A 27,856-nucleotide genomic window follows, 5' to 3' on the forward strand; every position below is an offset into this window, starting at 1 on the left:
GCGATCGTAACAATACAGACAGAGACCTCTCTGGAAATTCCAATCAATAACTTGAATATAAACGTTTCTCCAAAGCGTACGAAAATGTTGTCTAACATGAATTTGAGTGCAGTAAGCATATCAAAAAATTCCAATTAAATTATTTTTTTTATGTTTTTGATTGAAGACCCCACATGGGCATGTAATTTATCAAACACTTCAAGCGTGTTTGCTACAAGATTGAAGTCATCACTAGAAGTTATATGGTCGTCATCATGAACTCGTGGTTCGTTATAGTGTATCCATCTGCACCATGAAAACTGATTTATTCAACGGGTCATAGTTTTCCTTTCCTCGTTTGTCTACCCCGGACTTGACTTTTTATGAGCAACTCGGCGGGTGTTTCTAGAAAAGCTGAGGACGCTCACCCTACCGGTGCACCTGGCCCAGGTTTAGTGGAGTCGGAGTTGCTCATTTGCTTTTGTTACTTTGTATGTATGATTTTAGTTACTTCATGTTCTTTGTTGTGTATGTCTGTTTTCCTTTTCTGGTCTTTGTTCCTAGATTGCATTCTTTTGATTACCGCTATAACCTTGGTTCCCTTGATTACTCTTTTACACTCCCAAAAAAAGTTAATTCCACTATTTTCATAAGCTTTGTTACAAAAAAAAATCAGATTATATAGTATTGAGGACACTAGTAAGTAAAAAAGAAAGTCTAGTTGTTAATCAATAACTTGAAGAGGAAGTTAATCTATATTTATAAGATGATTTGTGAAGTTTAGGAAGCCAGTACATAGTTGGAAGCTATTATGCTCAGGTGGTAAAAAGGTAGCGACGAGTTTGTGTCTGTTCACATTTTCAATTTCTGAAAATTTAGTCAGTTGGAATGTTGGTGAATTTATTATTTCTTTTTGTACAATTTCAATATAAAATTTATGTCAAATAACAATAATATTATTTGCAGCTTTATCAGTAGGAACAAAAACAAATTCCTTACTTAGTTCTTTCAATTTGTGTTTTATTTGGAAAAAAAAAACGATTTTGATGTTGTTTATTAGCAGTGAAGTGCTCCTCATAATGTTTTATTTTGTTTTATGTTTTAAAGGAACATACATGTAACATACTATATGTGCAGTAACAAACACTCTGTATTAAAGTATTATCTAACCATTCAACAGCAAAATAGGGGCTTCTCACCTCGAACTGCTTAGCAATGATGTTGTTTTTGAAACTAAAAAATTAAAAGAATTCCTAATGAAATGCATAATCTGAAGCAAAATTTATTCCAATGCCAGATATTTTCCAAGAAAGTTAACATCTTTACGATGGACATCAGACATATTACAAGCGTGTTTTTGACTATGGCTTGCTCTAAAACAGGTACATACAGTGAAAACAAAGTCTGTCTATGTTGAAAACAATACAATAACCTGTCTAAAACGAACCCCTTTTTGACTGAAGAATTTATTCGGTGAAAACAAATGAACAGTTTACACACGTTCAAAATGTATTGAAACTGATATGAATGATATTATAAGATGTCTGATTGATACAGGTTTCCGGTTTACCCAGAAGATGTCTGGATGACACAAGTTTCCGGTTTTCCAGAATTCGGTTAATACAGGTTTTACTGTCGAGCTGAATAATGAAACTCGTTAATAACAGTTCCTGTCAATTGTCCAGACATTGTTCAATGCAGCAAATTTAAAATACCAACAATTTTAACCTGAATGTATTAATTTTAGAAACTAGAAAAAAGCAATAAAATCCAGAAAACCACGCAATTACAAGTACAATTTCTCCAAGGCGGAGAGAAACCAGTTCAGCTTGGTAACTCTAAAACAACAATGTTAAATATGTTATGCTGAATAAATAAGAGCGCTGAAGGAAGTTCGTTATAAGAAAGATAGAGGATTTTTATTTAAATTTGGTTTAAAATAATCTTTGAAAGATCTACAGTTGAAAAGCAAATTATTTTAAATAAAACACGACTTTGATTGTTTGATTAGGTTAAGATTGTAACAGAATCGGCGCACAATCAATGTCTGTATTTAGGCTGCTTTTACCACTGTACAAAACAGGACCGGGATGACCAACGCATTAATAGTGGAGAAAATGTACATGGAGTTACAAGGAAAAGGTGATTGATATAGCCATGCTCCTCAAACAAATGGAGACTAGATTTAATGATGGGTCCAAATAGTTCTGTATTCGCCAAAATCAAGTGCTTGGCCAAATACAGAATTTGGAACATTTTGGGTTCGAGGAACTCAGAAGGTTAACGTCCTGTGTAATTTTATAGCTTTCTAAAATTCTGTCTTTCCCGTTATTATTTCTTATTATGGTAGTTTTGATTGTATTGACATGCTTTAAAATTTTCTAAGCTAACTTTCAGTAACTGTGAGCTTTCTTAAAACGGATATCTTATTTTGTCTATATAATGTGTGTTAAGGTATTTAATTGAGATAATATTAAGATGTATTAATGAGTGAACTTCATAGTGTGTTTGTTTTTTGTTTCATTTCAAGTTTTGTACCTTATTACATTAAAGGGTGGTGGTTACGGTCTTATAAACTTAGTTTTCATGCGTCTGTCCTCAGTCAGGAGATGTTGGTCATCAATGTGTCTTTGTGTCGTTATTTGACTTTCTATGTTTAGTTTAAGTAGTTTAATCGTTCTTCTACTACCGTTGTTGTCGAAGCCTTTCAGAGCTTACTTTAAGGTGTCATTACACTTGTTGAAGACCTTCTAGTGATCTCTGAAAGTATTTACTTTTTTGTCTTTGATTATACGCTGTTGCATTCCGTTACGTTTTTGTTACAGTATTAGGTTTAGTTCGACTACATTACTGGCAAACACCAAATAAAAAACATACTACAGAGGACTTAAATGAAAACAAATACAAATTAAAAATACGTTACAAATTTAAGTACATTTCTAAAATAAATTTTGCCTATATCAATCTTGTACTTGCACACGCTTACCCTAACCGGATCAAATCTTAATCTTCATTGACAGGTCGGATTTGAAGCGCCTTTTATACGCATGTAAGAGTTGTGTGGTACCTGTCCATTTATTCTTGATTAAATTATTTTATTTATTGAACAGAAATTAAAATGTTCTGATAAACCACATTTTAAATCCATATTTTACACTAGGCCAAATCTACATTTTATGTCGTATTTACTAGACAGTAACAATAGTATTTCCGTTGCGCACGAATTTTACATACAAATGTATCGGGAAGGTTATTTTAAACAGATAGAAACTTCGCCTGCTTCATCATATTGGTCTACACCATCTGAGAGGGTATCGTTAATACCTCCCATCCGTTTTCTTCTTTATATTGTTTCGTTTCTGTTTTTCAGAAGCAGTAGATAAACATCTATCTAGTTATATATTTCAAGTGCTAATTAATTAACATATAGCTTGTTATGGTATTTTCGAGATTTACGTGCTCTTGAAAAATATAAGGAGGAAGTTTTTTTTGAACTACCACTGTTGGGATCAAACCAACATACAAAAGCTTTACGTTGAATAGTTGCTCTTCAGCCTTTACTTTGTCAACTTGTTTTTTTGTTGGCCTGTTTGCTTAATTCTCGATGTAAAGATACATCAAATAATGAGCAAAATATTTTGAAAAAAAGTATTTCAAAACTCATTTTATTATCGTTCCACATAAAAAATGAAAAATACATTAGCTCTTCCAACGATCAAATATATTTATTTTGTTACCAGCAGTTTTCAGATACTTACGTCGCTAAATAGTCATTAGAGAATATCAATTTTGTACTTTTAATAATATAAGTATTTTGAAGAAAAAATGATTTCATAAATCAGTGAATGAAATGCAAGGTTTGTTAAAAATGTTAATAGTTAAAGCAAAAAAAAGTACAGTAAAAAATATTAAAAAAGGTGATCGAGGGAAGAATAAACTTAATAACCATTTTTTATAGATAAAACCTTTATTGACACGCATATGTAATAATGAAATATAGTACAAGATGAATGGATTCCTAAATGCCTTAGTTGATCAAAAAATTTGGTTTTTAAAATGGATTCGCAAGGTATACTCTTATCCCTGAAATACTACTTACTTTAGTATGATACTATTGACATACACAAGTACATGTATCAGTTTCAACTTATATACTTTGTATTCGACAAAATATATGGTACTGCGTGTGTGGGAGGTCCAACCTAGTGCTTTTTCTATTTATATCTGGTTAATGACTACTATCGAAAAGTAAGAAAAAACAAAATTTCGTACTATCGAATCTTCAGACTACCTATTCCACGGACGGGTAAACCTTAGGAACCTTCCAAATAAGTAGTATAAATGATTTGTTTCCCCCATGATAATAAACTTAAAATATGCCAACACTCTTTTTAAAAACAAATATATAACTTTCGAAAGTTGATTCAGAGTTTAATATGTACATATTTTTGTTCTATTATCAAATATATTTTATGAGGGAAGCATTTACAAAAGTACAAGATGTATCATATTTTGTCTTGGTGAATTCCAAAGTAGTCAAATATTTTCATTTTTTTTCAATCTTGCATTTTGTTTAGCAACATAGGCTAACTTATCATGTCTTAAATTTATCAAAACCATGACGATTTAAAATTGTCTTCAAACGATTTTTTTTGTAAAGGCATCTATTACTTAAAATGTTTGCATCTGCAGAAATTGCTTTTACACATGGCTTTTCAAATTTGTATTAAGTCATTTGTTGAAGCATTGGGCAAAGTTACATTGTTTTATCAATCATACCGAGCATCGCACGCGAGGCTAACCATGTACGTCAAGACCACTTAGAAATGGTATCAGACAGGGTCACATAAAATGTTCAGGGAAGTGATTTCAAAGTGAAAATAGCATTTAAATTGATTTAAAATACAAATATCCAGTTCATAAACAAAGAAAAAATAAAAATGATATTTACAGTTTCTTGATCCGGTGTTTTTTTTTTTAAAATTGACACTCGTTTACCTATCTTATCTCGCCCCTGTCATATATCGCCCCCGTTTACACTGACTCGACGAACGTTTAAGAAAAATATATATAAATGCGATGCTAGGTTGTCGGCAGTGCTTAACTCATATTATTTGAATTATTTAATGTTTTAGATAATGTCAAATTCAAATACATTGCAATTACAACACCTAACATGTAAAGAAGCAACAAAACACTACATTAAACATTAAACATTTCATAGTAAATAGTAGTAACATTTTAAAATAAATATAAAAATAGCTACCGAGCATAACATTTCCTTAAATCAAAATTACCATCGGAACATTCCAGAAGCGTTTAATACAACGACCTAGTTATAATCAACGAAGTTTATTTTGTCTCTGTTGTAGCAGTGTCCGATGAAGCTTCCTTGGGATCATGCTTTCCACAGAGTTTACCAGCTACAAGTTTATAGACTCTCTTGTTACAAACGTATGATATAAAAATAAAAAAACCCTGAAGTGAGTTAAGAATTGATATTACAAATGTGAATATTGACATCGGTAAAAACGATTCTATCAACTGTAAAATCCAAATAATACCAGTGATCGAAAATAATTTGAAATATACAGCGGTATGAATCTTGTTAGATTTCACTTTAGAATCATTCATTACCTTTGGCAGTGAACGAATCTTATAAAAAGTTCCAATAAAGAAAAATATATTGATCAAACAGATGACAGAAACTGGGATAAGGAATGTTGCCCAAACAGCATATACATATGTGAGAAAACACATAATATCGCCATAACCTACAGATTTGCTGTCTGTGACTCCTGTAGTAATGGCAATATTTGTAGCTACAGTTAGAAGTGGAATACCGTAAGAAAATAAAACATACTTCATAAACGTACGGTGCTGTTCGTGAATACTTTCACACGAGGGAAGATGGAGACGCCTGAAAGTTCTATACATATGGAAGGTACATATATTCAGACAACAAAATGCTGAGAGCCAAAAGTAGTGAAGAAGAATTCCTATAGCTTTGCACAAAACCTTATGATCCTTGAACTTGAAACCAAAAGTAAAAAGTGACAAAGTACAGAGAAGAGAAAAGACAAGACACATATTGTTTTTACCGGGAAGAGTTCTAATTTCTTTAAGTAGTGCATAGGATAAAAATGTCAAGACCAGAAAAACCAATGATGTAACGGACACAATCTCCATAATCATGTTTAAAACATTTTCCCAATTATTAGAACGTAAAGCTTTGTTCATTCTAGATGTAAATATATCGGCACATATACGAATGCTATTATTCCCATTTAGTAGATATTTTCCAAAACCAACCGTCATAGAATGGCGAGGAAAATGGACTATCATTTTTGACAGGTCAATATTGTATAATTCAACACTGAACTCAATTTGAGTGCATGTAAGCAAGGGTGAGACAAGGACAGATCTGTAATTTGTCAATGAAGTGTACTTCCTTTCTTTGTTAAATGTATACACACAATGTTGAGAAGGGTTAAATGCTTCAATCATATTTTCAACATTAATTGTAGAAGACACTCTCAATTCTAAAGTATTCAGTCCGTGTTCATGTGAAATGTTGAATACTTTACCGTCCAACGATAGTAACATTTCTTCAGTAACTAATCTATCAACGATTTCGTAGATAAAAAAATTTATGGAGTTATATGTTTGAATATTTTCGGTGTTATTTAAAGAAAAACGTTTTTTACACGGAACCTTGCTGAAAACTGAAAAAACAAACATGTCTACAGTCATTAAGTTAAGTGTTTCGGTTAAATAGTCAAGCAAGACATCTCTGCTGTCAGTTAAAAAGTCTATAACAGTGGCATTGTAGTTCCGTAATATACCATGCAGACGAAGGCGAAGTTTATATCCTAAGTTACTTGTTCTTTTTAGTAACGGCTGGCATGAATCATTTACCTTAATTTTTCCTGGATAACACACAAACGGTTTACACTTGCTCTGGAAGAGAAATGAAATGATTATAACGGACTGTTTAAATCATAAAGCGTCTGGTTGCTCTCAAATAAATGAGCCGACGTCAGCAAAATAGAAAATATTCTATTTTGTCGTTATATGTACTTAGTCAAATTATCAAAGCCGGTTTTCCTGTCAAAGACACTATCTCCAGGATAGGCTATATATTTCCTATTTTGAAGGTTTTACATCTCTGTAATACATAGAACTATACAAGAAAAAAGACGTTTCTGTGAAGGGGTTAGGTTATTTGTATATATAATGTCACTCCCTACAGAAAGTCTATAGCTATTCATTTTTTGAGTATTTACATAAATATTTCATGTTGAAATAATCTGCTATGAATATATTAAGACAATTAAGTGAATGGAAAACATGGAAGTGGCCGGTTAAATGTTTGATCGAAATTGTGCTTGCAGGATCAAAAAAAAAAAAAAAAAAGAGTTCGTTTTTTGTATTTGATAAACAGTAAGGGCGGTTAAAGATACATACATCTATAAACTTGGTAAGGTGCCTTTTGTTTTGTTTTTTATAATATATATCAAGAAATATATAAATAAAAAAGCATTGATATAAGGTATATCTGATATATCTCTAAAGATTACTACAAACATTTTAAAAAATATTTCCAACGTTCATCACACATTTTGTGTAGCAGATTGTTGAAAGGAAACTACAACTACACGAAACGTTTTGATATGTGATGAAAACATGTTCATGTTCTAGATTTCAAAATCGACAGATTATAGTTATATAAATAAATGTTTGCATATACTTCTAGCCACAACTGTTTTAAATGTATACTGTAAAGTGGGCTAACGTTTAATATTGCAAATAAATTATAAGTTATTATAAAATGAATCAAACATTTCCTTTCAAAATAAAACATGTCTCATTTGTACTTCTCAAAATCTGTTCCTTAGTTTTATATCTGTTGATAAAATTTTATTCGTCGTGCTGGCGTCTGTAGTATGATTTGCGTTATTTCTTTGCCGGTGTGGGCAATATAGTCACGATAGATTAGAAGAAGTCATTTATTTTTTAATTATTTTAATTGAATTTAATATCACAACTCACCTGTATGGGATCATAAACTTCATCAGTCTGACATTTGTTTGAGTTTTCTTCCTTCGTTGGTAAGGAAAATATGTATGACTTTACCACAAAAACTGATCTAAATGTCTGGACGTTTTTAAAAACATTATAACAACCAAAAAAACATGGAGTAGGATGAATTGTACTTCGCGACGTCGGTAGAGTTAACCATGTTGTCATCGGAGGAAAAGTTGGTGTGACTGTTGTTCCATATGGAGGAGTAGTTGGTGTGACTGTTGTTCCATATGGAGGAGTAGTTGTGATAGATGTTGGAATTGTTGGTCTGACTGTGGGCGGTGGCCGTTGGTCACAAATACGACAGAACACATTTTTATAAGGCTCCGAAGTTGGAATAGCAGGGTTATTCAAATATCTGCATGCCCATTCAATGTTCTCATTCATTTCGTTCTCCCAGAAACATTGACCAATAAGCGTGCGAAAATTAGATGGACACTGTCTTATCAAATTGTGTGATGAATCCGGGGAGAAGGAAATTTCACAGCCTGACTTTACAGCATGGTCATAAAGATCAGAAACTGTCAAAAAGAACTTTAAAAATAAGCTTGACACACATTTAATTAAAATATTCCATGGTTGGATGACCGGTAAATCATTATTAATCATGGTGAATACATTATCGCAGAAGAAGCAGAAAATATTTCGATAGGTAACATGGCCAATAATGATTGGTATCGTACCAAGTAGCGTATTGTCCGGAAGATAGCAAAGGTGGGAAGCTTCACATTTATAACGACAATTTGTACTTGCAAGGTAAGATTCCCCGCTGATAGTGTTTACACATGTAGTATTATAGAATAATAAATATTCAATACAACATCGCTTGACGTTACCAAAGATACATGACACCTGGCAAGAACAATGATATTGATTGTCACTGCAGGTTTCGTCACTGTTTGTAGTATGTTGGTAGTAGTTGATCAGTTCTTTTACATTTATTGTTCTGCCATCAACGTACAAATAAGATGTTGAGTCCTGTACTGACGTATTCTTATTCAAACTATCAATTACATTTTTAAAAACGTAATCTGCACTCAATTCATTGCGTTTCAACTGTATTCCATATTGTGAAGTCACTATTGAAAGTGACTGTATATCCATAAACGGTAGATCATCGCCATTTATGTTACACAGAAAACAAAAGGCGTTTCTGTAGGGAAAGGTCGATTTGACATCGGGTAAGTTGCTGCACATCCAATTCATCAGATCAGACTGTTCATGCCCCTTCCAAATTTTTGTTTGATTGCATTTATCAATTGTTTGCGTTGTTTGTTTAGGTGGATTGCAGATTAGGCAGAATACGTTTCTAAAATTTTCAAAAGGGCTATCTATGGTTTCACATGCTAAACTGATGTCAAAGTTAAAGTCATCCCACGTACCTGACACGTTGCACTTTAATATCGTATTGTCTTCATATTTGATGTTTTCATCCGTACACTTTGTCGGCTGAAAATTCCCTGGTTCGTAAGTCACATTGCAACTGGCGTCTTGAGCTGTTTCGATAATTGCCTCGTATGAGGATAAAAAGTTGAAATCGGCAAAGTACTGACAATTGAATTCTAGATTCCAACTTGTACTATTAATTATACCATTACACTCTGCGCAAAATGAATTCCGGAAGGTAAATAATCCGTTGTTGACAGGTGGTTTTCGTAATACTTCAGTTGTTGAATTTGCAACGTAGCACTGTTTCATTATCATTTCACTGGAATTTCTTGGACATGATGATACCATAAGATATTCACTTTTAATCGTAGACATTAATACATCTGGTGATTCGCAAGATAAAGATGGGCCATTAAAATAAAAATCAGGGCAACAATCTTTTCGTGTTAAGCATTCTAAGTCACAGAAACAATCCGGACATACTGTTATATTCAACGTTTCTGCTGATGGTTGCCAATAAGAAGATATTGGTGGATGGCACAGCTTAAATCCACAAGTCAGAACATATTTGTCTACCGTTGAAGTGATGTCAGTTACATTTACGTAACTCAATGTGTTTTTGATTAAGAAACACAAAGCAATTAGAAAGAGATAAGCATTCTTCATTGTGACTGAAAAGAAATGGTGCAATTTAAAATTGAATATGAGCTATATATTGTTCAAAACGTAATTTTAGGTTAAAAAATGAAATCATGCAAAATTTAAGTTTATTGGTTCAAGGAAGGTATCACTTACAAAACTTCTAACATACTTTTTAGAAGTTTATGCTTTTATGTGTCGTTTTTAATTGTTCATTTACCAGATGTACTTTATCAATTACGGAACCGATGCCGCTTCAACCTCAGCTTATTTTTTGCCAGGAAATTCGAAAAAAAAATTTTAAATAGTTTTCCCCTTATTTGACTTTGTTTAATTTGTTTGGATACGGAAGAAAATTCTCATCATTGAAATTATAATCACAATTATCAACTTGTAAAAATAATAATATAAAAAAAAGCTAAAGCAAACATGAAGTTCAATTAATGCAATTGTTTACATATCCTTAACTTACCATCTAGTTCTTTTCTACATAAACATATTTCTCATATTTTTTTTAAGCTAGCGTATCTACTTACTGCATACACGTCCAGGAAAACGATAGAAAACTGACTATTTAAGTCATAAATGATTAATTGTTTTTCCAGTGAGAGGCTGCTTTGAATTATTGTTCAAAACATTGATTTACTCCGCTTTATAATTATACAAGATACTTATCAAGTAAAAAATGTGCATTTTTCATGAGAAACATGACGATAATATTAAACGCAGGGGTCTGAAATTCAAAACCCTAAATGCACACTTTGATTTACAAGAAGCTAATATTTACACCAAACCGAGTTGTAGAATTGGTATTTGTCATACTTTTAAGAACCTTCAGTCAAAATTAACATCTGAGCATCATAAGATAATCATTTGACTATTTTGTGTTAAATACGATATAATTGTCATATGATTACCAAATGATTATCATATGTGGCACATTTGGCTGTGTAATCAAAGAAACAACTATTCCAAACTTCGCATAATCAAATCAAAGTCTGATATAAAGATACATGTTTCTTAATTTTTGACAATGTATCTTGATTTTCTCGGATTTTTCATGTTTTTAACACTCGATATTATATCTTATATGTTTGTTTCGTTATTGAACATCAGAGTAAATGTAACTCATGAATGGTTTTGATAATTTGCAGTCTAGATATCGATTCTAAAAGCTTTAAACTCTATTTTCTGATAATTATATGAGCTCAATCCTATCAAACACCATTAAAATACACATTTATAATATATTTACTTTTAAGTTTACAGTTATTTACATTTTGTACTGAAACATGAACAGGGTCATTTATATTTGAAAAAAAAATGCTTTCCATATTTTCAACACGCAGCTGGAGAAAAGGTTTAACCACTATCACATGTCCTCTTATTAGACATTAAATTAGACTTTTGATAAATTATCACGGAATGTTAAGGCACTATCCGGTAAAACGAGATCGTTTAAGTAGCACTCCAGCTAAGATTCATGCAAAATGTGAAACATGGTAGGAAAGCCTACATATTTTGATTTTGGATATTTTGTTTGAATTGCCATGGTGAACAGAAATTAACATTTGGTTTTTCGTATAACCCGTGCTCATAAGAGAAAAAAAATGTATAGAATGTACTGAAGAATTCAAAATTAAGGGAGATAACTCTGTAAATGACACCCAAATACAATAGAATCTATTGGACTTTTAATGTTGATTATCTCTTAAGAGCAGGTAGATTTGAATGGATAATTACACATTTCATAATAAAGACCCATAGGACAACTTAATTACAAAAAATAAAAGAATGTAGATTTTTGGGGTGTATCACATTTTCAGATTTTGCATGATTCTTACAAAGACGGCTACTTAACTACACTAAAAATGTTTATAGTACCAAAACAAATCGCAAACCTAAAATTCAACAAACTGTATTCAAGCTATTCTTTTTTTTTTTGTTTGGTTAAATTTGAGTAAAAAAATACAATAGGTGTCAATCTCAAATTATGCTCCGAATGTCTTTTCGAGATTTCACTTTAGAATCATTCATTACCTTTGGCAGTGAACGAATCTTATAAAAAGTTCCAATAAAGAAACATATATTGATCAAACAGATGACGGAAACTGGGATCAGGAATGTTGCCCGAGCAGCATATACATATGTGAGAAAACACATAATATCGCCATAACCTACAGATTTGCTGTCTGTGACTCCTGTAGTAATGGCAATATTTGTAGCTACTGTTAGAAGTGGAATACCGTAAGAAAATAAAACATACTTCATAAACGTACGGTGCTGTTCGTGAATACTATCACACGAGGGAAGATGGAGACGTCTGAAAGTCCAAATTTTCAGACAACAAAATGCTGAGAGCCAAAAGTAGTGAAGAAGAATTCCTATAGCTTTGCACAAGACCTTGTGATGCTTGAACTTGAAACAACATGAACAAAGTGACAAAGTGCAGACAAGAGAAAAGACAGGACACATATTGTTTTTACCGGGGAGAGTTCTAATTTCTTTAAGTAGTGCATAGGATAAAACTGTCAAGACCAGAAAAACCAATGATGTAACGGGCACAATCTCCATAATCATGTTTAAAACATTTTCCCAATTATTAGAACGTAAAGCTTTGTTCATTCTAGACGTAAATATATCGGCATATATACGAATGCTATTATTTCCATTAAGTAGATATTTTCCGAAACCAACCGTCATAGAATGGCGAGGAAAATGGAATATCATTTTTGAAAGGTCAATAATATATAATTCAACATTGAACTCAATTTGAGTGCATGTAAGCAAGGGTGAGACAAGGACAGATCTGTAATTTGTCAATGAAATGTACTTCCCTTCTTTGTTAAATGTATACACACAATGTTGAGAAGGGTTAAATGCTTCAATCATATTTTCAACATTAAGTGTAGAAGACAATCTCAATTCTAAAGTATTCAGTCCGTGTTCATGTGAAATATTGAACACTTTGCCGTCCAACGATAGTAACATTTCGTCGGTGTCCAATCTATCAACGTTCTCGTTGATAAAAAATTCTATGGAATTATACGTTTGAAAATGTTCGGTGTTATTTAAAGAAAAAATGTTTTTTTACATGGAACCTTGCTGAAAACTGAAAAAAACAAAACAAAACAAACAAACATATCTACAGTCATTAAGTTAAGAGTTTTTGGTTAAATAGTCAAGCAAGACATCTCTGCTATTAGTTAAAAAGTCTATAACAGTGGCATTGTAGTTGCGTAGTTTACAATGAAGACGAAGGCGAAGTTTATATCCTAAGTTACTGGTTCTTTGTAGTAACGACTGGCATGAATCATTCCCCATTATTTTTCCTGGATAACACACAAACGGTTTACACTTGGCCTGGAAAAATGATTATAAGGGACTTATTAATGACAAAACCTCTATGTGCTATCAAATAGATGAACCGACGCATGCAAAATAGAAAATATTCTACTTTGTTGTTATATGTAATTAATCAATTTATCAAAGCCGGTAAAAACGGTTTTCCTGTCATAGAAGCTATCTCCGTTGTGGGACATATTTTATATTTTGAAGGTTTAACATCTCTGTAATACATCTTACTATACATGAAAAAGGGCATTTCTATGAAGGGCGGGGGTATTTGTATTTGTTGATTAGGCAACGCTATTAATGTAATAAATTGCTAATATCTCGAACAACGGGCATATTCGAGACTTCTTATAATAGACACTATGAGTTAAAAGTGTAAACAATCACTGCAAAGGTCATTTCGGAATAACGTCACTTCCGTCAGAAATGTTTTAAGCTATTCATTTTTAGAGTATTTACATAAATATTTCATATTGGAATAATCTACTATGAAAATATTAACACAATTAAGGTAGTAGACCTGGGGTATCCACAAAGTTTTCCCACAATTCCATTTTCTTTAAATTTAGAGTTGTTTTAAAAATTCTCCCACTTAATGAAAGTTATATTCCTCAATTCGCAATTTAAAACATTTAATCAATACTTTAAAGTATTTCCTTGTTTATATAAAAATGCAAAGTTGCTGGAGGCTGACATTTTTGTTCTTGAAGTTGACGCCCTGCTTGCAGTTTGTTCCTTTCACATCAGTATCACTTTGAAGCTTGAATATCAGGAGTCATTCACACGTTCTAGTGACTGAAACCTTTCTATTTAAGTTACCTCCATTAACCCAGGTCTACTACCTTAAGTGAACGAAAAACATGTAATGGAAGTGGTCGGTTTACTAATTGTCCGAAATTGTGCTTACAGGATCAAAAAAGAGAAAATAATGCTTGTCTTTTTATGTCATAACCAATGAGGGAATTTCAAGATACATGCAAAAACTTTGTGAGGTGCTTTTTGTTTGTTTTTTTTCATAACAAAAATCAGATATTAAGAAAAAAATGAATAAAAAAAGCAGAGATATAAGGCATATCTGATATACCTCTTTAAAATCCTACAAATATTTAAAAATAATATTTTCTGCGTTCATCATATATTTTGTGTAGTAAATTGTTTAAAAGGAAACTGAAACACCACAAAACGTTTTGATATGTGATGAATACATGTTAATTTTCGAGATTTCAGAAATTGACACATCATAGTTATATAAAAAAATTTTGCACATACTTCTAGCCTCAGCTGTTTAACTGTATACTGTAAAGTGGGCTAACGTTCAATATTGCAACTAAATGTTATTATCAAATAAATAAAACCTTTTCTTTCAAAATAAAGCATGTCTTTTTTGTACTTCTCGAAATCTGTTCCTTAGTTTTATAGCTGTTGATAAAATTTTATTCATCATACTGGCGTTTGTTGTATGCATTTTCTTTATTTCTTTGCCGGTGTTGGCAATAAAGTCACGATAAATTAGAAGAAGTTATTCGTTTTTAATGATCTTTAATTGAATTTAATATCATAACTCACCTCAGTGGGATCGTAAACTTCATTAGCCTGACGTTTGTTTGATTCTTCTCCCTTTGTTGGTATAGAAAAAATGTATGACTTTACCGCAAAAACTGATCTAAATGTCTGAATATTTTAAAATCATTATCACAACGAAAGAAACATAGTGCAAGTCGTCTGTGGAGAAGTGAACCATACTATCGGTGGAGGAAAAGGTGATCTGACTGTTGCTCTGACTGTTCTATATGAAAGATTGGTTGTGATAGATGTTGCAATTGTTGTTCGTATGACTGTGGCTGGTGGCCTTTGGTCACAAATAGGGCAGAACACATTTTTATAAGGGTCCGAAGTTGGAATAGCAGGGTTTTTCAAATATGTGCTTGCCCATTCAATGTCGTCATTCATTTCGTTTGCCCAGAAACATTGACCTATAAGCGTACGGATATTGTAAGGACATTGTCGAAAAAAAGTCTGCGATGAATCCGGGGAGAAGGATATTCCACAACCTAACTTTGCAGCATGGTCATAAAGATCTGAAACTGTCTAAAAAACTTTAAAAATAAGCTTGACACACATTTAACAATGATATTCCATAGTTGTTTGAGCGGTAAAGCATAACTCCATAATACATTATAGCAGATGAAGCAGAAAATATTTCGATAGGTTACGCGCCCAATATGGCTATCTATGGTTTCACATGATATATCAATGTCTAAGTTAAAGTCATCCCACGTACCTGTTACTTGTTATGTTGCACTTTGATATCGTATTGTCTTCATATGAGTTGTTTTTATCCGTGCATATTGTCGGCTGAAAATTCTCTGGTTCGTAAGTCACATTGCAACTTGTGTCTTGGGCTGTTTCGATATTGGCCTCGTATGATGATTAAAAAGTTAAAATCGGCAAAATACTGACAGTTGAATTCTAGATTCCAAATTGTGCCATTAATTATACCATTACACTCTGCGCAAAATGAATTTCGGAAGGTAAACAATCCGTGGTTGTCTGGTGGTTTTTGTAATACTTCAGTTGTTGAATTTGCAACGTAGCACTGATTCATTATCATTTCACTGGAGTTTCTTGGACAGGATGATACCATAAGGTATCCTTTTTTAATCGCAGAGACTACAACATCTGGTGATTCGCAAGATAAAGATGGGCCGTTAAAATAAAAATCAGGGCAGCAATCTTTTCGGTTTAAGCATTCTAAGTCACAGAAACAATCCGGACATACTGTTATATTTAACGTTTCTGCCGATGGTCTCCAATAAGACGATATTGGTGGATGAGACAACTTAAATCCACAAGTCAGAACATATTTGTCTATTGTTGAAGTGATGTCAGTAACATTTATGTTACGCAATGTGTTTTTGATTAAAAAACACAAACTGTCAATCTGCAATACTTGTGGATCGTTATGAAGTATCCATCTGCACCATGAAAACTGATTTATTCAATGGGTCATAGTTTTCCTTTCCTCGATTGTCTACCCTGGACTTGACTTTTATTGAGGAACTCGGCGGGTGTTTCTAGAAAAGCAGAGGACGCTTAGCCTACTAGTGCGCCTGGTCCATGCTCCCAGTTTTTAGTGGAGTCCGAGTTGCTCATTTGCTTTTGTTACTTTGTATGTATGATTTTAGTTACTGTATGTTTTTTGTTGTGTATGTCTGCTTCCCATGTCTGGTCTTTGTTCCTGGATTACATTCTTTTGATTACCGCTATAACTTGGTTCCCTTGATTACTCTTTCAAATTATAAGTATCGCGATCTTTAGTTGAGTCGAAAGAAAAAAAATGTTGTTTATTTTTGACGTACTTTGAAAACTAGGAGATGCTTGAAGTTGAAGTTGTTCAATATTGTTTGAGTAGTCAAAGATGCAATCATTCTTAACTTTGCATAATCAAATCTAAATCTGATATAAAGATACATGTTCCTTGAATTTTGACGACTCATTCTTTGTTTTCTCAGATTTGTTCATGTTTCTTAAAAGAGTAGTCAATGGAACCAAGGTAATAGCGTTTATCAAAAGAATGTAATCCAAGGATAAAGACCAGACATGTTAAACAGACATACACAACAAAGAACACAAAGTAACTAAAAATCATACATACAAAGCAACAAAAGCAATTGAGCAACTTCACTACAAATCTGAGAGCATGGACAAGGTGCACCGGTAGGGTAAGCGGCTTTTCTAGAAACACCTGCCGAGTTGGTCATTAAAAGTCAAGTCCGGGGTAGACGAAAGAGGTAAGGAAAACTATGACACGTTAAACAAATAAGTTTTCATTGCACAGATGGACACACCGTAGTGATCCACGAGTTCATGATGACGACCATAAAACTTCTGTAGTGATGACTTCAGTCTTGTAGCAACATAACCCTGTTCCAGAAGTCTATTTGTTAGAAGTCTAGCGCGACACAAAAAGTCTGCGTAGTTTCGGCAAACTCTTGCATAACGTATGAGTTGTGACATGAACACTCCATACGCAGGCGCGGGAGGGATGTTGCCACAGATGAAAGGAAAACATTTTTAATGTTAAATTCGTTATTTTACATCGGAGTAAATGAACTTCCTTTATGGTTTTGGTAATTTGTAGTCTAGATATCGATTCTAAAAGTTTTTAACTATATGTTTTGATAATAGTTCTATGCGCCAAACCTTATCTAACACCATTAAAATACAACAACTCATTTAATAATAGAAATAATTTAAAAAACGATATATGAATAGCCCTAACTGATAAGTTATGATGGTGTATATGTAGGAGGTCACGTCATGTAGTTGTATTGAGACATTCTTACTTCCTATTGCTATTGCTGAGAGTTGATTATCTGTAGAATTCTCAAGGGTCTAACATATCTTTATTCATATTCATGACTTATACTAAACAAAGTTTTATTGTAATCTACAAAAGTATACAACATACAAATAAGTCGTACTAAGCAAAATTGTATATACAATAAAATACCTCTATAAATAAATTGTATCATTTTTAGCTTCTTAGGGCTACTTACTTCTCTAGTAGATGTCTACATATAGTTCCACACGTGTACATGAAAATAAAAATAAGATGTCACTTACAAGAAGACAAAGTACTAAACAACCCGATGTAGATCCCAGTCAGGTTACAACATTTTCTTGCTAAAATCTTGGGTAGAACCCTGTCAGGATAAGAGTGAATTAATCTATCTAAGTACATGTAGAACCTAGTCAGGATAAGTAATGAATGAGATAGAACGTATTCAGGATAAAATGTGGAAATCTTGGGTGGAACCCAGGCAGATGCAATGAAGTATGACCTAAGGTATGGCCCAAGGTAGAACCCAATCAGGAAACATAAACCCTTAAATAAATGTGTAATTGAATGGTGATAACTAATTTAATTACACGAAATTATCCATGCAATATGAACGAGTTAAAACTATTTTAATGTGTGAAACTCCTAAGCAATGATACATAATTACTGTACATTTAAAAATTATGTGAATATATAATATATAAGTAGTGCTTATAATGATATAAAGCAATGAAACTCATTTCCTTCAAACCTTGAGAATTCAGAATGAAATTTTGATCACTTTAATATATCTAATATAACAATCTGAAGACCACTTGCAAATACTTAAATCACACGATTTTGCACTCCACTTCTTGCAGCTGATGTAGCTAAAGGAATGGCCATTAAATTTACCGTCGTCACATCTTTATCGTTTTAACAGATTTTCTAATAGCGCAAGTATTCCTACTTAGCGGAAACCTTTATGTACTATCTTCAACAAACAAGAGTGACTTGGGTTACGCACCGGATTCCTTCCTTGACTTAATGACTCACGATTGTATCAATTGGATAAAAAGTTTTCATATATTGTTATTCCTACACCTTTAATAAAGGGGTCACCCTTAGATGAACCCAACTGAAATATAAACCTACTCTGCTCAATTTCTAGTGAGATATCACGAATCTTTATTATACCTTTACTATCTTTAAAAAATCAACAAATACATTCAACACATCGCAAAACATAGCCCCAAAGTCTGCTAATTTAAAAATATATTCGATCATAAAATCTAAAAATGGCGAAAAAAAATTCCAGAAGACAATAATTGACATAATTCAAACAAAGTTTCTGAAGTTATTGGTACTTTTTCTCTCTTACTAATGCCTCTCATAATATTGAATAGCCTTAAACTCTTGTCTGAAGGGTTTATTCCTTTATATCGTAAATAGAAATGACGAATGCCAGCTAAATACAAATTAATAGTAACATGTTTGAAATCCTAGGTATTCTGACAATAAGTGACGAGGTATATCAAATGATCCTCGTCAATTATTAGAAAACTATTATTATTATTTAAAGCTAAAAATCTATGAAAACACTTAAACCCAAACGATTAATACACTTACTGATGGGAGCATCACATGACTCTTCTTATTGACTATCTTGCATATCATCAAATTTGACAGAGGGAAGACAAGGTATCTGGTTTGCGTATGTCTGAGGAGCCAATCTACTGAATTTTGTGTCCTGGTAACGACATATACAATTAGCTATAGTATTTTCCACACTTAGTGTGTATCTTGCATGAATCTCATAACTGTATGTAGTGTGTGATAAGTCAATTTCCTTATTATTTTCATGATACTTCATACCATGATCTACCCTTATGTATTATTTCAACTGTTGCTAAAACACTGATTTCTTCATAAAATACAAGCCAATACAATAAGCTATAGTTCAAACAATGCCATAAACGATCGCTAATTCAATTTATGATTTGGAAATTCGATTTGAAACCAATGATCAAAATAAAAAAAACATCATTTGTACCATCGGTATATAATTGTATGTCTTAAGCGTTTACAATTGCAACATCATCATCAGGTAAAAATGATACGCCATTCCAATATCTTAAAACATTTGACCACATTGCAAGATCTGATAAACATTGTTTAAAACTGGGATGCAAGAGTTTTTAACAGTTGTTGACAATGATTTTAAATGCGACATAAATTGATCTGCCAGGTATTACAACTCTACAAGCAAAACTTGAATGGCCTAGTAAACTCAACAGTTATCTTTAAGTGCAAGATTTTCTATCTGCAAAAGATTCAATTACTTTTTGATTTTTACCAAACTTTACGACAAACGTGATGACTTTTCATTCAGAATTGTCAACTTTCCTTTCATCTGTGGCAACATCCCTTCGGCTCCTGCGTATGGAGTATTCATATCACAACTCATACGTTGTGCCAGAGCTTGCCGAAACTACGCAGACTTTTTGTATCGCGATAGAACTCTAACAAATAGTCTTCTGGAACAGGGTTATGTTGCTACAAGATTGAAGTCATCACTACAGAAGTTTTATGGTCGTCATCTTGAACTCGTGTATCGTTATGGTGTATCCATCAGCACCATGAAAACTGATTTATTCAATGGGTCATAGTTTTCCTTTCCTCGTTTGTCTACCCTGGACTTGATTTTCATTGAGCAACTCGGCAGGTGTTTCTAGAAAAGCAGAGGACGCTTACCCTACCGGTACACCTGGTCCATGCTCCCAGTTTTTAGTGGAGTCCGAGTTGCTCATTTACACTTGTTACTTTGTATGTATGATTTTAGTTACTTTATGTTCTTTGTTGTGTATGTCTGTTTTCCATGTCTGGTCTTTGTCCATGGATTACATTCTTTTGATTACCTCTATAACCTTGGTTCCATTAATTACTCTTTTTACAAATTTGTTTACTGGGATAGACGCTTCCATCTTAACAGTATGTAAATAAATACCAAAGTACTCTTAAACATGGCAGGGGCCCTCAGTTATCTTTGCTGAAAGAAGAATGCCAAGACATATAAATATATAGTCAAAATAGACGTTCTAAAGTGCTTGCATGCCATGATAATATAACTTAGCAATCGTCTAACAAATGTAATACATGTTCTATAGAAAACATATTTGTTGCAATTCAACATACAATAGTAGGTATAATATCAAAAATATTAGGGCTCGATCTGCAAACTAGTACAAATTTCAATGCCTTGGGATTGCCAAAATTTGTAAGAAACTTGCATTATTTTAAAGGCATCCGTGATATCTGTTTCAATAAACCACCAAAATTTGCTTCCTATTTAAAAAAAAAGAAATAATTGCATCATCTATTAACACAAATTGCAAGGAAAATTCCTCTTTATCAATAAGATAATTGAGACATATATTTTTGAAATTCTTATCAGGTGCTGAAAAATCAGCATGGACAGATATATAGTGAGACACCCCAGAGGCCGCGCGAGAGCGGGGGAGGATGACCTACAGGAACGGATAACCAGGAACAATAGAGGCACAACGACTACGGTTTTGAACAACGGAATTGTATGCAGCTGTGGAACAGTGTGGAAGAATCAACGCGGCCTTAATATCCATACGGGGAAGATGTGATGCACACCAAAACAGAGGTTAACACAACGCACAGGGCAACCTGGTGAGACGCAGGAGGTGGTTCAGGATGCAAACCACAGTAACCACAGCCTCCATGTGTTATACAATGAGGATGATACAACGCAGAGGCAACCAACACAGTGAACCATCAGACACTGGAGATTGAAGAAGAGGCTCAACAAGGTGCAGGTGAGTGGGAACAGTTTGCCATTGATGCTGATGCTGTCTTGAATACAACCTGAGGAGGCAGTATAGATAGAAAGAGTGAAGCCATGACATCAATCATCTACAACATGGGACTAGACAGATTTGGTGTTGAGCAAATGGAAAAATCTCGACATGATTGGAAGAAGATCAGAAGAGAAAGATATTTATTGAAGATGAGACGAGATTTAAGGCAGCTTTGAAAGCAGTATAAGAAGGCAACAGACGAGGAGAAACCGGCACTATCAGAGTTGAAATATAACATTAGGGAACAAATCAAGGGACCAGGAGAGCGGAGAGAAACAGGCGTCGACGAAAGGAGAGAGATAGAGCAAGGTTAAGATTTACATCAGATCCTTTCCAATTTACATCAAGGTTGTTAGGTAGCAAATGGTCAGGACAGCTTACGGCTAGCAAAGAGGAAGTCGAGAAGTACCTCAAGGAAATGCACAGTGATCCAAATCGGGAAAAAGGGTTAGGAGAGTTGGAACAGTTGATACAGCCTGAAGAACCAAACAGATCTTTAGATTAATCACCACCAAAATATAAAAAAAGTTGTTATTATAATCAAGAAAGCAAGTGCTGCATCGGCACCAGGACCAAACGGAGTACAAGATAAAGTTTACAAAAAACTGTTAGAGATTAACAAACACCTTTGGAAGCTGATAAGAGTTATTGGAGAAGAGGTCGGTTAGCAGGCAGTTGGTACAAAACAGAAGGTTGTTTTATTCCGAAAGAAGAGAATTCAGAAGTACTAAAGCAGTTTAGGACCATATCACTGTTAACGTGGAGAGAAAGATATGCCTTGCAGTTTTATCCAGGAGAATGACCAAATACGTGCGTGGGAACCAGTAAATTTACATCACAGTACAGAAAGGAGGAGTACCAGGTGTATCAAGATGCGTAGAGCACACAAATGTATTGACACAGATAATACGAGAAGCAAAAGAGTCAAAAGGAAAACTTGCTGTCATCTGGTTAGATTTAGCAAATGCCTAATGGACAGTTCCACACAAGCCAGGATTGCGTCGACCACCTGGAAGAGCATTCATGGATGACATGACAGTTACATAAAATCAGTAATTGAAGCCAAGTGGACACTACAAGAACTGGAATCAGCCATCACTTGGGCAAGAATGAAAGTGAAACCAAGTAAATCTGGAAGTCTTGTGGTCAAGAAAGGAAAGGTGACAGAAGACAGATTCAAGATTAGCAACGAGATAATGACAACAGTCTCAAAGTACGGCAACATCTGATGCTACGAGACGGCAAGGATGAGGAAGTAAGAACATCAAGAGTAGAGATCAAGACAGGGAAGAAATGGTCAACAAGGAAGGCAACCGATGAATCTGAGTCACGCTTGAGGCTCGGTGAGATAGTGGGAAGAGTGGCAATCGGTAAGCATGGACTTGATGTCACACCAACAGACAAATGGGGAGCAGCATCAGCAGTAGGAAAAAGAAAGTTGGTACAGAGAGAAGTGTGGTCAATGGAGAAATACGCTAGAATGGAGAAGGCAGTCGAAATGAAGAAACAAGTAAGCTGGTTAAACTGGGAAGGCGCAAGAAAAATGAAGCTAGGATGGAACGATATTTGAAGATGGAACCATCTAGACTGCAGTTTAAACTGAAATCAGTCTATGACGTACTTCCAAATCCTATTATTCTTGCAACTTTGGGACTGACAGAAGATCCGAAGTGTGTACTATGTGAAAAGCCGGCAAATTTAGAACACATAGTATCAGCATGCTCAGAGTCGTTGCAAGATGGAAGGTTCACTTAGAAACACGATAAAGTATTAGCAGTATTGGCTGATACTTTAGAGAGAAATGTAACGAAGCCGAGTAAAACGAAAGAAAGCTTGAAATATGTCAACTTTTTGAAGGAAGGACAAACAGGACATAGAGCTTCAACAGAATGGATGGAAGATCTGGTTCTTTGATGTAGAAGTGGAATGCACAGGTTTTGTTGGACAGTCCATGTGGAGAGCACTGAGAGCCATGGGGATTACTAGAGCCGCCAGAAGGAGATTGATAGGATGTATGTGTAGAGAGGCAGGTACAACATTTATATGGTTGTGGAGAAGGAGGACAGACAAATGGAAGACCAATTACTGAGATGAAGAGCCAAGTGGTTCCAGATTGGAACTTGATCACCCCAGTCGTTGCACGCACCTCTGGAGGTTGTAGTGGACAGCGCCGAAACGGCCGAGGAAAGAAGGATCCATCTGAAGGCGGAGCCACGCATCATTCCACCAAGATGTATACAGGTAATTTTTGTTCGTACTATACTTGCTCTTGACGATTCCAATAAGATCAATTCTATAATTTTGAAAAGGATTAACATCGAAAGGACATATCATAAAACCTTTATTCAATTCACATTTTACTGGGAAAATGGTAGTTTTTGCAATACGGCTGATTTTTAGAGATTTGTCAGGTAAATGTTTACACCTGTGTCAAAGCCATGGCGGAAGCCATTTAACAAATACTGTTCAATATGAACACATCACTGCAACATTTCAACGGTAGACGGTATGTCTACATAAACAGGGGCCTTGATGACATTTGCAAATGGGGTACTGTGTAAGTGCTCATTTATCTTTCTTGACTCATTGACCATATCTTTTGTGAGGTCGCTCCTCGTATTTTTTTGTAAATGGACACGTCAATTTTGTATGATCTCCTTTGCATACCGAACATGCAAGGGTATTTCTGTAACAAGGAAGCGTAAAACCTTTTACGCCATTACAATTATTACAAATATCCTTGAATTCCTCATATAAAAATTTTTGTCCCTGCCGTACATGTCATGTTCCCCTGTTTTGAACTGGTGATTATAAGACTAGATTGGGTGCGAAAACCTGTAGTATGAAACGTGCTACTAAAGTTCTTCTGTTCGACAACGGATTGGGCCCATTGACTTGTGACTCTTTAATATCTCACACGAACAAGAATGTAAAAAGTTACATCGTAAATTACGAAGAAAATAAATCCTAAAATATCATTAAAATAAACTGTGAATTAATTCCTTAAGAATAGAAAATTTCGTAACATATAGAAAACAGCTTGCCCATCTGAATAGATTCTAGAACTTTCTCGAATATATTTGACGCACTTTCTATATGACTAAACGGCACAGGAAACAGTGTAGGTGAACTTTTGATTAAATGAAAAACTTATAAAATGTATAGTAGTTAAATGGACAACAACAAAAAAAAAAAAAAAAAACAACATAAAACATAAATTTTGCTTTATCAATTCATTTGCTGATAAATCCGTATAAGTCGGAAGTAATCTTCTGTAATATAGTAAAAATTTTTTCAAGATATTCAGCCGGAATTTTCAAACTATGTTTGTTTTAAAAAATGCTGATCGTAAATCAACACTGAACTCTACTAGTCACAATATTTTATTTATGCCTGTATGTAATGATAAAAATACAATTCAAAATACAATGATTCCTTAGATGTCCTGTAAGCTAACTTCGTAACAAACAGTAATACTAAATGTCGCAAGAGTTTTAAGTGATACATCGATGCATGTTTTAGTATAACTATAACATAACCACATTTAAGAAGTATCTTAAGATAATTATGACATATACACGAATGTAAATCACAAACAAAACAAAATCCTTCGTAATTTGTTTCCGATAGACCAAAATTACTAATTACATTTATCAGACGTAAGGAAGATTTAAACTTCAAAGCTTTGGACCAAAAGATTTTTCAACTGACAAATCTTCGGACTACGGGGTAGAACCCAAAGATTTTTCAACTAACAAATCTTCGGACTACGGAGTAGTATCAATAGTATGATTTTCATATCCTAACCTATTGTTGAAGAAAACGTCCTACAGAGATGCATTTCATAAAATATGTATGAAATTTAAAAATCAATCTACATTTTCTAAATCCGAAATCGGAGGTTGATATCTACATATTCTTGTTCTGTAACGTATTTGTATAGGACATCCAACTATATTGTTCGTCATTGTATTAAACATGTATAATTTATGTACTAAAATCAAGATATACCATTCACTGGTCAAGGTGAATCTTAACCAAAGCAATGAATAACAAACAAAAACAAGCAAACAAAACAAAGAAACAAAAGCAAAACACAAACAAAGAAAAAAAAACCAAATATTGTCAATTGTTTAACCCTTTTATATTTTAAATCAAATTATGGTCCAGCTGACCGTTATCTAACTATTATTTAATAAAGTGTATGAAAACCAATACCGACTCAAATTTATGTTGAAACGGAAGATTAATTTGTGAACAAATTTTTGCTAATTACAATGTAAATGCAGAATACGAATACATGGCTTATGCAAATGTGTACCAAGTCAAATTTTGAAGTATTATTGGAAGTTAAAAAGTTGTATTTAATATGCAAGTTAACGTTCTAAATATTTACCAATTGGAAAATACATTCAAATTTTTATTTTCTACAAAGCAAGCCAATACTACTCTTGACAATACATGGTTCGTAGTAAATAATATTAACAAATTTAATTTAAATCACACATGACAGACAAACAAATTAAAAAAAATCATCCGATCCTTATAAAATACAACGATCTTGATGAAATCTACATAGTTTATTTTGTCTCTGTAGTAGCAGTCTCTGATGAAATTTCCTCAGAATCCAGTTTTCTACTGAATTTTCCGGCTACAAGTCTATAGACCCTCTTGTTACAAACGTACGAAATAAAAATAAAGAAACCTTGTAGTGAGTTAAGAATAGAAATTACAAATGTGAATATTGACATCGGTAAAAACGATTCTATCAACTGTAAAATCCAAATTATACCAGTGAGTGAAAATAATTTGAAGTAAACAGCGGTATGAACTTTGTTAGATTTAATTTTAGAATCATTCATTACCTTTGGCAGCGAACGAATCTCATAGTAAGTTCCAATAAAGAAAAATATATTGATCAAACAGATGACGGAAATTGGGATAAGGAATGTTGCCCAAACAGCATATACATATGTGAGAAAACACATAATATCGCCATAACCTACAGATTTGCTGTCTGTGACACCTGTAGTAACGGAAACATTTATAACTACAGTTAAAAGTGGAATCCCGTAAGAAAATAAAACATACCTGATAAAGGTACGGTGCTGTTCGTGAATACTTTCACACGAGGGAAGATGGAGACGCCTGAAAGTTCTAAACATATGGAAAGTACAAATATTCAGACAACAAAATGCTGAGAGCCAAAAGTAGTGAAGAAGAATTCCTATAGCTTTGCACAAGACCTTATGATCCTTGAACTTGAAACCAAACGTAAATAGTGACAAAGTACAGAAAAGAGAAAAGACAAGGCACATGTTGTTTTTACCGGGAAGAGTTCTAATTTCTTTAAGTAATGAATAGGACAAAAATGTCAAAAACAAAAAAGCAAGTGATGTTACAGATAAAATCTCCATAATCGTGTTTAATACACTTTCCCATTTATTAGAAATTTTAATTTTGTTCATTCTAGATGTAAATATATCGGCACATATACGAATGCTATCATTTCCATTTAGTAGAAATTTCCCAAGACCGGCCGTCAGCGAATGGCGAGGAAAATATGCTATCATTTTTGACAGGTCAATGTTGTACATTTTGAAGTTGAACTCAATTTGAGTGCATGTAAGCAAGGGTGAGACAAGGACAGATCTGTAATTTGTCAAAGAAGAGTAATTCCTTTCTTTGTTAAAGGTATACATACAATGTTGAGAAGGGTTAAATGCTTCAATCATATTTTCAACATTAATTGTAGAAGACACTCTCAATTCTAAAGTATTCAGTCCGTGTTCATGTGAAATATTGAATACTTTACCGTCCAACGATAGCAACATTTCTTCAGTAACTAACCTATCAACGGTTTCGTTGATAAAAAAAATTATGGAATTATATGTTTGAATATTTTCGGTCCCATTTAAAGAAAAACTCTTTTTACACGGAAACTTGCTAAAAACTGAAAAAGCAAAAATATCTACACTCATCAAATTAAGAGTTGTGGTTAAATAGTCAAGCAAGAAATATCTGCTGTCAGTTAAATAGTCTATAATAGTGCCATTGTAGTTCCGTAATATACCATGCAGTCGAAGGTGAAGTTTGTATCCTAAGTTACTAGTTCTTTGTAGCAACGGCTGGCAAGAATCATTCACCATTATTTTTCCAGGATAACACATGAAAGGCTTACACTTGGTCTGAAACAGAAAAA

General features: G+C 33.5%; 3 protein-coding genes across 3 annotated transcripts; all 3 read right to left on the minus strand.

Annotated features, from left to right (window-relative positions):
* Positions 1-3,916: 3,916 nt before the first annotated feature.
* On the minus strand, positions 3,917-10,642 carry LOC148628869 (uncharacterized). The gene is made up of 3 exons (XM_088596061.1): positions 10,565-10,642; positions 8,032-10,124; positions 3,917-6,939 (listed from the first exon to the last, which is right to left on the minus strand). Exons 2-3 carry the CDS (start codon positions 10,117-10,119, stop codon positions 5,332-5,334), a joined length of 3,696 nt encoding a protein of 1,231 aa, XP_088452187.1. The 5' UTR covers positions 10,120-10,124; positions 10,565-10,642; the 3' UTR covers positions 3,917-5,331.
* A 1,436-nt stretch (positions 10,643-12,078) lies between these two features.
* On the minus strand, positions 12,079-15,396 carry LOC148628870 (uncharacterized). The gene is made up of 3 exons (XM_088571190.1): positions 15,190-15,396; positions 13,266-13,455; positions 12,079-13,019 (listed from the first exon to the last, which is right to left on the minus strand). The coding sequence occupies exons 1-3, from the start codon at positions 15,394-15,396 to the stop codon at positions 12,079-12,081; spliced, it is 1,338 nt and encodes a 445-aa protein (XP_088427316.1).
* Positions 15,397-25,032: 9,636 nt separating this feature from the next.
* Positions 25,033-27,836, minus strand: LOC148628871 (adhesion G protein-coupled receptor E3-like). The gene has a single exon (XM_088564743.1). It carries the CDS (start codon positions 27,822-27,824, stop codon positions 26,235-26,237), a length of 1,590 nt encoding a protein of 529 aa, XP_088420869.1. The 5' UTR covers positions 27,825-27,836; the 3' UTR covers positions 25,033-26,234.
* Between the last annotated feature and the right edge of the window lie 20 nt (positions 27,837-27,856).

This window comes from Perna viridis, chromosome 1 (assembly GCF_037379345.1).
Source record: "Perna viridis isolate PV_CMFRI_1.1 ecotype Kerala chromosome 1, ASM3737934v1, whole genome shotgun sequence".
Taxonomy (NCBI): domain Eukaryota; kingdom Metazoa; phylum Mollusca; class Bivalvia; order Mytilida; family Mytilidae; genus Perna; species Perna viridis.

What these genes read in the sequence shown, in the direction of transcription:
- LOC148628871 (XM_088564743.1), bottom strand. Translation starts at nt 27,824, where the DNA reads ATGTGTTATCCTGGAAAAATAATGGTGAATGATTCTTGCCAGCCGTTG.
- LOC148628870 (XM_088571190.1), bottom strand. Translation starts at nt 15,396, where the DNA reads ATGAATGACGACATTGAATGGGCAAGCACATATTTGAAAAACCCTGCT. An exon ending in CACCTTTTCCTCCACCGATA is followed by an intron (nt 13,456 to 15,189) that starts GTATGGTTCACT and finishes TCATTTTTCCAG; the next exon opens with GCCAAGTGTAAACCGTTTGT. An exon ending in TGTCTTGCTTGACTATTTAA is followed by an intron (nt 13,020 to 13,265) that starts CCAAAAACTCTT and finishes TGAATACTTTAG; the next exon opens with AATTGAGATTGTCTTCTACA.
- LOC148628869 (XM_088596061.1), bottom strand. Translation starts at nt 10,119, where the DNA reads ATGAAGAATGCTTATCTCTTTCTAATTGCTTTGTGTTTCTTAATCAAA. An exon ending in AAGTTTATGATCCCATACAG is followed by an intron (nt 6,940 to 8,031) that starts GTGAGTTGTGAT and finishes TTTCTCTTCCAG; the next exon opens with AGCAAGTGTAAACCGTTTGT.